General features: G+C 40.0%; 1 protein-coding gene across 3 annotated transcripts in view; it reads left to right on the top strand.

Moving 5' to 3' along the window:
• OXR1 (oxidation resistance 1) overlaps positions 1–9,701 on the top strand; it is a 67,774-nt gene that overhangs the window by 9,735 nt on the left and 48,338 nt on the right. For 2 of the 3 annotated variants that reach the window (XM_035893838.1, XM_035893836.1), the window contains exons 3-4: positions 72–191; positions 3,944–4,096. In XM_035893838.1, the coding sequence (XP_035749731.1) occupies positions 72–191; positions 3,944–4,096 (273 nt within the window). The remainder of the gene's footprint in view (positions 1–71; positions 192–3,943; positions 4,097–9,701) is intronic. The other variant, XM_035893837.1, reaches the window with a different exon arrangement.

Genomic DNA, 9,701 nt, shown 5'->3' on the forward strand with positions numbered 1-9,701 from the left:
ACCTGAACTAGTGGGAAATTTAAAGTAAACCTGAAAGCATAACTTCTAACCACATTATATCTTCTTTATAGATTTTGTATGTTCCTGACCCAGACTACATTTCTAGTGTGGACAGCTCCCCCTCTCTAAGTCCTATAAGTCCCCTATCACCTACATCTTCCGAAGCAGAGCTTGACAAGGCTACAGTAAATGTAGGTATACCTGTTGTCCTTAAAGTTAATTTTCCCTTACAAGATAAATGTTACAGATGCTTTCTTCTTAAACTATCCTGTCATTTTGAGGAGAAAGTACAATGCTTGAAAAGTAAAATAGTACCTTTTTAAAGAAAATACAAGCTTTTAATCCTTGTAAATGACAGTTTTCTGTGTGAAAACTGATTTGAAGGCAAGTTATTTGTAGCAAAATACTATACTTGCATATTGATACCTTAATTAGTTCCTGTTGCACTTCTGTGTCTGTTATCTTTCAGAACTAGTTAAACATTTATCTCTAATCTTACTGACAGTTTTTGTAGCAGTGATCCATTGGCAAGAATACTCAAGTAGCTGAGAGGTAGGGGTTTCTTCCACTCCCTGTAACGGTGTGGGAGGGGATTCTCTAGCTTCATTTAGCAAAAAGAAGTAAAGAAAAACAAGTATTTCAGTGAAGGGCTAATACAGAGTTGATTACAGCTGACTTCTACTCAGTAATTCTACCTTTGTAGACTTTCAAATACTAAAATTGCTTTGCCATCAAAGTTCCTCTGTAATTCAGCTCAAATGTAGGTTTTGGCTAGGAGCTAGCTTTGTAAAAGCATGTCTTTCCAGGAACAGTGGTCTGCTCTCAACAGAATTCCATCGGGAGAACTCCAGCCAGGAAGATGCGGTGTCAGAACCTGAGCTTCTATGCAATTATGACCTTATTCAGATGTTTCTTAATATGTCAATACTATTATTTTCCCAGTTATTATAATCTTTCCTTTCAAATTGCAAATTTTCTTGATAGCACTACTCGATAGTGCTCAGTCAAACTGTCAAATGTCTATTCTAGGATTCTGTGTGCTTGAAGTTTAGGAAGCATAGATACTTTAAGCATTTCTTTATTTGTGTGCTTGCATGGCTTGGTCCAGAGACGTTTATATTTAAACGTATTGGTTTGTTGCTGAATAGGTTCCCAAGCTGCATTATAGAGGTTGTGCTGACTCTTCTACTGAAAATTACTATTGGTTTTGCTGTTACGCCTTTACTCTGAACATAGTATGCCTGTTTTCTCGAGGTGTCTGCTGTCATCTGTACTGAATAATTTCTTTTATGTTTTATGGCAAACTGAAGGTATTGTAGCACAGTAAATAGACTAGTTTGCAAGAATACACTCTTCTATGTCCGTCTCAGAATGACTGTAAATTCTAGGATAGGCCTACCTGCATAGGATATGTCATGAGAAGCAAATCAAGGGTAAATGATTAGTTTTACTACTAGAAATAGCTTTTCCTACCGTGCACTAGATCCCATGTCAGAAAAATACCCTGCTCCTGCTTTTGTGGATTATTTTGTATATCCCTGTTCACATATAGTAGATAAGGAGGCTTAATAGTACAACCATACCTGTAATTTTTTTTAAGCTTTTTTATTGACTATATGTACACAGCAGAGATAAAAGCTTGAACGTGTAGAAGAAACAAAGTAGATTAAAATACTTTTAAAAGTTAAAATCCTCTTATACAAAAGGTTATTTTGTTTAGTGTAGGCAGTTCAATGTTGGCAATAATTTGTTAAATTTCATTTAACTGACTTACTGTATTGCTGCAGAACTACTTTGTGCATCTCATTACATGTTGTGGATTGCTACAAGCAGTTCTTAAATGCTTCAGGAAAGTCAAACAAATGAGCAATATGGAAATACATAATAAATTGTTTATGGAAGTTTCTGTTTCTGAGGTCTTTTGAAGTATATGTAAGGAAGGAAGGGATGTTCCTAGATGCAGTTGTGCAAAAGAAAGCAAAAAACAGAAATCACTTGCACTTCTTAGTGTGGACTTTGTGTGTGTTTGGTTTTTCGTTTTTTAAACAGTCTCTCCAGCAACACAAAAAGCACTCAACTTTATTTCGGCAGTTAAGGCTCGAGGGTTTTATTCTTCATCGTAGTACCTGTTCTCCATGTTTCTCTTTCCTCTCTTTGTTGGTTGCTATCCTTATGAACAAGAGAAATACTAGCATATGTTCTCTAATGCTCTGTATTGATGTCTGTTGTCTCTGACTCTCCTCCAACTTTGACTCTAGATTTGCAGTTTGAATTTAAGCACATTTCAAGGTAAATAAGATATGTTACTCTGCCTATATAAAGGGGTCTTCTCTGTGCTGTGGTCATTGAAAGTGATGAGTTCTTGCTAGAACCTGAGTAAGATGACTAACAAACATCTGAACCTCTGAGGCAAAATACAAACTATGACGTGTTTTGTTCTTTTGTTTGTTTTATCAAACATGGGAGTAGCTTAAGACAGCCATGTGGCTAAATACAAACCAGCATGTGGCTAATGTAAGACCTGCATAACCCTGTTAAGCTTCTTACGTTGCTACACTTAAGCTAAGATTTCGATGTGTATTTCAATAAATTTGTCAGTGCTTATGTAAGCAGTCAGCTTAGATTTTGAAGCCTTTCTTATGTTGCTGGGTTTTGCGAAGAGTTTTTGTTCAGCAGTCAGATGTACGTATTTGAGAAGATCCAATAAGCTTTACTACCTATAAAGCTTAAAATCCACTTCAAAATAATATGTAGGTGACAAGGGTGTTGTCACTAAATTTGAAAGTCTGCCACTAGTGTTATACCTGCTTCTGTGTCGCGTGGCAATATGAATGAGAAATAGCTGGCTTATTCACCATGGACTTGGCTATGAGCTGGGGACTCTTGCAGTTACTTGCTAAGTTATGTGCAGTCGCAAAGGTCACCACAGAATTTTTAGGAGAAAGGCATATGTAGAAGAACTCCTCTCCAGGAAGTTTGCTTTTTAATTGTATCTTTGTTAGCTTTTTCAGCGAAATTCAGTTCAGTGTTCTGTAAGTTGTACTGCGGTTTTTTTGGGTTGCTTTCTAACTAAAATTAAAAGATGCAGGCAAAGGCTAAAGTAGTGCCAGAGATAATGACTGAAAATAATTGTGCATAATGTTCCTGGGTATGATTAAAGGCATTTAGCTGCAATCTGAACTAGTGAATGGAACTGAACAGAAAAGCAGAAAACCAAAGGGAACATAGAAGTTCAGTTTTTCTAAATAGTAATATTTTATTGGTAACTAAAAATAGCAATTATGTATGAAATGGAAGTCTTAGTGTTGATTAAGTGCCAAAACAGAATTGCTATGACTGTAAAATAGGTTTTGAAGCAGTCTGTCTACTATAAGTGTAGCTTAAAACACTGGAGCGGGTTTCTTGGAGAGGCTGTGGACTCTCCAGCCTTGAAGACTTGAACTCAACTGGAAAGGCCATGAGCAACTTGATCTAATGGAGGCTTAGGCCTGCTCTGAACACAGGGTTGAACTAGCTGACCTTCCAGCTAAAGTACTGTATAATATTATGGAAGACATTTAATAGGACTTCTGCTGAAGTTGGAAAATAATCCTTTCTGTTAACTTCTGGTCAAATTTTTCATGTGACAGTATATTGGATGGTTTCCTTATGTGAGTTCTGATCATTATTTTGTTGTTTATTCCCAGGTTGATTTAGAATATCTTTGCCCACTTGCATTTCTTATTATGGGCTGGTTAAGCTGTGCTTCATTAGTTGTATACACTGTCAGATCAAAGCAGTCCGTAAACTGCAGTGGATTCAGAACCCTATTTTTACATTTGCTTTCATGTAAAAGAAAAGAGCTTTTCTGTTGTGTAATTTTTGTTCTTTAATCTTGAAAAAAGGCAGGCTGCTAAGTTTTGTGTGGTGTGTTGTTTTTTTTTTTTTACATATTCCCCTTTAGGATCCAGATGGAGTCCAACGGAAAGAGTCGGCTGCTTCACCAGCACATGCCTGTGTTCGTCCTACAAGAGTGGTATCATCCACCTCCGAAGAGGAGGAAGCATTTACAGAGAAATTTCTAAAAATAAATTGCAAGTACATCACTAATGGCAAGGTACTTAAAAGTTAAGGTTTTACTGTTACTGTATGGGGTGTAAAAATAAAGCACATCTAAACAATAAACATACAGTAAAATTTAGTTACTGATAGGTAGATGGATCAGCTTCTATACATATATATGTCTATATAAATATATTCATTTTTTCTATATATTCATTTTTTTATTCACAGTTTCCTTCGGATTCCCAGACTACTTGGTTCTTAGACATGATGCAAGCAGTTAATATGTGATTAACCTGTGACAAACTTCCCTGTAGCCGTACTGTTAAGTAATTCTCTTGTGTTGAGGGCATGAAGTCTGTTCCGTATGTTAATAACTTTCATTAAGTAATTCTCTTTTCTCATAGTGGTGAAGAACATGCTTTAAACTATAAAGAAATTTATAGTTGGCAGCTTCACTTCCATTTTCCTAAAGCAGAACAGTGCAAGTGGAACTAGCCTCTGATTCTGTAAACACACACTTCTGTATTTGGTATAGTATGGTAGAAATACTGAATTTTTTTTTTTTTTATTTTATTTTTATTATTTTTTCTCCCCTCTTTGAAGCAGTAGTTAAGAATCATTATGCAACCATCTGTAAGTAAGCGACACTTAATTAACTTCCGTTCAGCTCATAGGTGCATAAGTCTTGTGCAGGTTTTTAGGGACTGAGATCCTATCAAAAGACTTTACCTCAGAACGCTTTAGGAAAAAAATGAAATGTATTGCTCTCCCACCCCACAGAAAAATAACTATTAGGCACTTTAATCACGAAAAATCATGCCTTCACTCAAGCTGAATGAATGCAAAGAAACTCAAATTCTTGTAGTACTTCTTCCTTTACCTGAAGTTTGGATATGTATATACAAGTACTGCTGATTCTGTGTTGCTCTGCAATAGGTGTGCAGATAAGTTACACTAATGATAAACAGTTCAATAAGAATCTCCTAAAACTGCATTTATTTTCTTTGCTGATGGAAAGGGTTGCAGATCTGTGTATGCCTAGACTTTTAAAGCCTTTTGACGTGTGTATTGGCAAAAGGTATGTGTTAGAAGTTGGTGAGACAAGTACTGGAAAAGCTTTGTTTGTTCTGCTTTGCAGTTAATTTGCTTTAGTACTTCCATTTTGTCCCTAGGTGACTTTTTTTTAGGTTGATCCTAGACAAGTCATTACTACTTGGTTTTAAGAGCTCTGATGCAGAGGAATTGAGAACTGTGAGCCTCTGTTAGAAATTGGCCATACTGGAAAAATATAATCTAGGGTTAAAAACTTGCAGCATATTATTTACGTGCTGTAATTCCTCATCAGAACAGTATGAGGAACGTTCACAGGATCTGTCTTTGACTTGCATCTTTACAGCTTGTTTCTTAAGTGCTTCAGGGAGAATTCTGTTTCTAAACAGTTGTGTAATCCACCACAGTATCAGTCCACACTTGGGGAGGTGGGTGGGAGGGGAAACGAATGCAAACTTGCTCAATCTGAGTGCTACTCTTTGTAAGTTTAGCATGTAATTTAGCCTTTGTGTCACATGTGGTAGGAATGTTCTCTGGTATGTCATCATCTCCTTCATATATTTCCAGATGACGCAGGATAATAAAACTAAAAAGGTTTTCTGGAGAAAGCCTGGAAGATTCATCCTCTGCTTCCCACTCTGGAAGTGATTTTGAAACTCACTGACTGTTCTATAGGGTTTCAGATGTGAAGTCTCAGTCATCACTGTGACTGATGCTTGTAAACTAAAATCTAGTGAAAGCCTCTTTTTCAGTGTGTTTAATTTCACATATGCGGAAGGGCTTGCATTAAGGTAAGACTGTCTCATTTCTCAATTTCCAAGGCTGCTTGTTCTGCATATGCTTAGAGTTGGGTTTAGTCATGTCTGTGACTTCCTGGACAAGCACACAGGAATTCTCTGAGATGCAGTGGTTGGAGCCTGGAAACATTTGCTCTGTTACCATATTTGTTCTCTATTGTCTGGTTATGGCTACTGTTAGAGGCAGGGTGTTGGGTACAGTTAGAAACAGGGTGGTGCGAATGTGCCGCATCCTGGTCAGACAGTGCATCAATGTAGAGTAACCAGTGTGCTGCAGGGTTGCACCTTAACTCACTGTTCATTGCGTATGTAGGCATGCCCTTTCTTGCAGCCACACTATTTGCTGCTTTTGTAGAAAAATATGATGCTCTGGTTTTTTGTTCTTTGCACTGTTCATTCGGAGGCAGAAGAAGGTATCTTTCACAGAATCGTAAGGGTTGGAAGGGACCTCAGGAGATCATCTAGTCCAACCCCCCTGCTAAAGCAGGCTCACCTAGAGCATGCTACACAGGACTTCATCCAGGCGGGCTTTGAATATCTCCAGAGAAGGAGACTCCACAACCTCCCTGGGCAGCCTGTTCCAGTGCTCTGCCACCCTCAGAGTGAAGAAGTTCTTCCTCATATTCAACTGAAACCTCTCGTGTTTCAGTTTGCATCCATTGCCCCTAGTCCTGTCGCTGGACACCACTGCAAACAGACTGCTTCCGTCCTCTTGACTTCTGCCCTTAAGATATTTTTGTGCGTTGATGAGATCCCCTCTCAGTCTTCTCTTCTTCAGGCTGAACAAGCCCAACTCTCTCAGCCTTTCCTCGTAGGGGAGATGCTCCAGTCCCTTTATCATCCTAGTAGCTCTCCTCTGGACTCTTTCTAGGAGTTCCTCGTCTTTCTTGAACTGGGGAGCCCAGAACTGGACACAGTACTCTAGGTGGGGTCTCACCAGGGCAGAGTAGAGGGGGAGGATACCCTCCCTCGACCTGCTGGCCACACTCCTCCTAATACACCCACTACTTTAATAGTCTGCTTGATTGAAACTGATAGAGGAGCTTTGAAATTCTTCGTTCTTTCTTGTGGTTGCTAGTTTACTTGCCTTGTTTTGAAAAGTAATAGGTAAAGGAAAATTACTAATACTAAGGCTTAAAAAAAAAAAAGCAAACAGTTTGGCAATACTGGCACAGAAAGCACAAACACGGTGTTCATGAAGTGAAAAGGAGGACACTGATGAGGACTCCTACAGGAGAAAAAAAAATAAACCGAAATTGTTATCTTCATGATAAAAGCTTCATAAATCGTGAATTACTCTTATGAGGACAGGCTGAGAGAGTTGGGCTTGTTCAGCCTGGAGAAGAGAAGGCTGCAGGGAGACCTGATTGCGGCCTTTCAGTACCTAAAGGGGGCCTATAGGAAAGAGGGGGAAAATCTTTTTAGTAGGGACAGGTGTGACAGGGCAAGGAGTAATAGTTTTAAACTGAAGCAGGGTAGGTTTAGACTGGATATAAGGAAGAAATTCTTTACAGTGGGGGTAGTGAAACATTGGAATGGGTTGCCCAGAGAGATAGTGGAGGCCCCATCCCTGGAAGCATTCAAGGACAGGTTGGATGGGGCTCTGAGCAACCTGATCTAGTTAGCGGTGTCCCTGCTCACTGCAGGGGGTTGGGCTAGATGACCTTTAGGCGTCCCTTCCAACCCAAAGCATTCTATGATTACAGTTTTTCTTCTACCTCGTTTGTTCAAGAACATAATGGAATTAATCAGAAGTAATTTCTGTTTGAAAACTGCTTATCGGAAGTCCTAGCTCGGGGGGGGACCTCAAGGATCATCTCCAGTCTTCTCAAACCTTAATAGTGTGTGTTACTGAACTGCCTAATCTTAATGTTTGGGTACATGAATGTCATAAGTTTGGCTCTAATCCTCCCTTTATCATGATTGTTTGAATTTCTATATCAGATACTGTGCAGTATTTAGAGCTCCCACTTCCTGAGGTCCAAGGAACTTCAATGGAAAGAAGTTAAAACCAATTCAGAATTGAATATGTGCATGCAGGTGTAGTTCAAGCAAAAACATGCACATTGAAAGTAGATTATCTGGATTAATATTTTTCTGGACCAGCTTTAAGACTAAAGGGATCTATTTTTAATAACCTAATATGTCCACATGGTTTTCAGTAATAAAGTGGTTCAGCATTTTTCCTGGGGTTGGAGTAAATGAGCTTTAAATGTCCCTCCCAACCCAGACTGTTCTACGATTCTGTGATTTGTGGCTGTTAAATCTGAACTTCACCTGAACAGAAGTTTACTTCATGTCTTCAGAATCTCTCTCACATACAGGAAACTGGACTTCTGCAAGTGGTATTTTGGGAGTTCTGTTCAAGAAGCAGAACTTCCTGTAACAGTATCATGTTGAACTACTTAGTAGCTATATGCAGGATCTATTTTTCTCTTCAGTTTCATTGACAGAGTTTTTGATACTCTTTTTCTTCAACGAGTTAGAAGTATGATCCAAGAGAAACAAGTCACTGGCTATTTGTGGAGGATGTCCTAAAAAGCTGTTTCCCACGGTCCTCTATCAACAACTGAGCTGCTTCTTATAGCCTTTCTTCTTTTTTCCCCACTCAGGACTAGAAAATTAGGAGATTATCACAAATGCTGGCAGCATACTGAAGTCATGTAGGAGTTTGTATTGTGCATGGCATTGCCCAATCTTTTTGCTTATGCTTGTGTTCAGATTTGCTGCTCTGTCTTGTCTCTAGCTACATTATTGGTACAAATAATTTTTTAAAATATTTTGAAAACTGAATTTATATAAAATCAGAGCTGTTTCTAAAATGTTCAGCAAATATTTGATTACCATCAAAGGGATCTGTGCTGAAGAGACAGCATGACAGTACATGACCAGAAAGGAGAAGCTGGGCTTATCTCCCTGTGTTGATATGGGGTAAGGGCATAGGAAGGGCTTTACTTAGTAAGTAAGCCCTCATGCTATTCTTTACTCTGAAGAATATACTGACACTGGAAATACTTTCAACAGCTCAGCCAGGCCAGAGAGTGAGCTTTGGAACTTTCTTCCTGCTCCAAAAGCAAAGAACCAAGAAAATTTTATGGGGAGCAGACTTCAGGCTATCAGTCTCCTTCAGCGCTTGTGAGATAGCGGGGAGGTCAGGTTATCTAAAGCGAGTCAATAAGGTTATAGAATGTAAGTCTCTAAAGAACAGTATGCTGTAGGGTTGGTTTTTTTTCCTGGCATCAGTGTTGTTACACATTTCTGGGTATTTTGTAGAACAACCGTGACATCTGCTGCCATAGCGAAGAACTGTGTATAAGTAACCACAGAAGTCAGTTTAGAACCTAAAGTGAGTGTATTTGGTTTGCGTGGCAAGGTTTTACTGGCTACAGGGGTGCCTTCTGTGAGCAGCTGCTGGAAGCTTCCCCTGTGTCTGACAGAGCCAATGCCAGCCGGCGCCAAGATGGATCTGCCGCTGGCCAAGGCTGAGCCCATCAGCAACGGTGGTAGTGCCTCTGGGATAGCGTGTTTAAGAAGGGAGAAAAACCCCTGTGCAACAGAAATTGCAGCCAAGGAGGAGTGAGAATCTGTGAGGGGAGCAGCCCTGCAGCCCCCCAGGCCGGTGCCGCAGGAGGGGCAGGAGGGGCTCCAGGTGCCGGAGCAGAGATTCCCCTCAGCCCCTGGGGCAGCCCATGGTGGGGCAGGCTGTGCCCCTGCAGCCCAGGGAGGCCCACGGGGGAGCAGATCCCCACCTGCAGCCCGGGGAGGACCCCACGCCGGAGCAGGGGGGTGCCCGAAGGAGGCTGTGACCCC

The sequence above is a fragment of the Egretta garzetta genome, unplaced genomic scaffold (assembly GCF_000687185.1).
Source record: "Egretta garzetta isolate BGI_Z169 unplaced genomic scaffold, ASM68718v1 scaffold154, whole genome shotgun sequence".
Taxonomy (NCBI): Eukaryota; Metazoa; Chordata; class Aves; order Pelecaniformes; family Ardeidae; genus Egretta; species Egretta garzetta.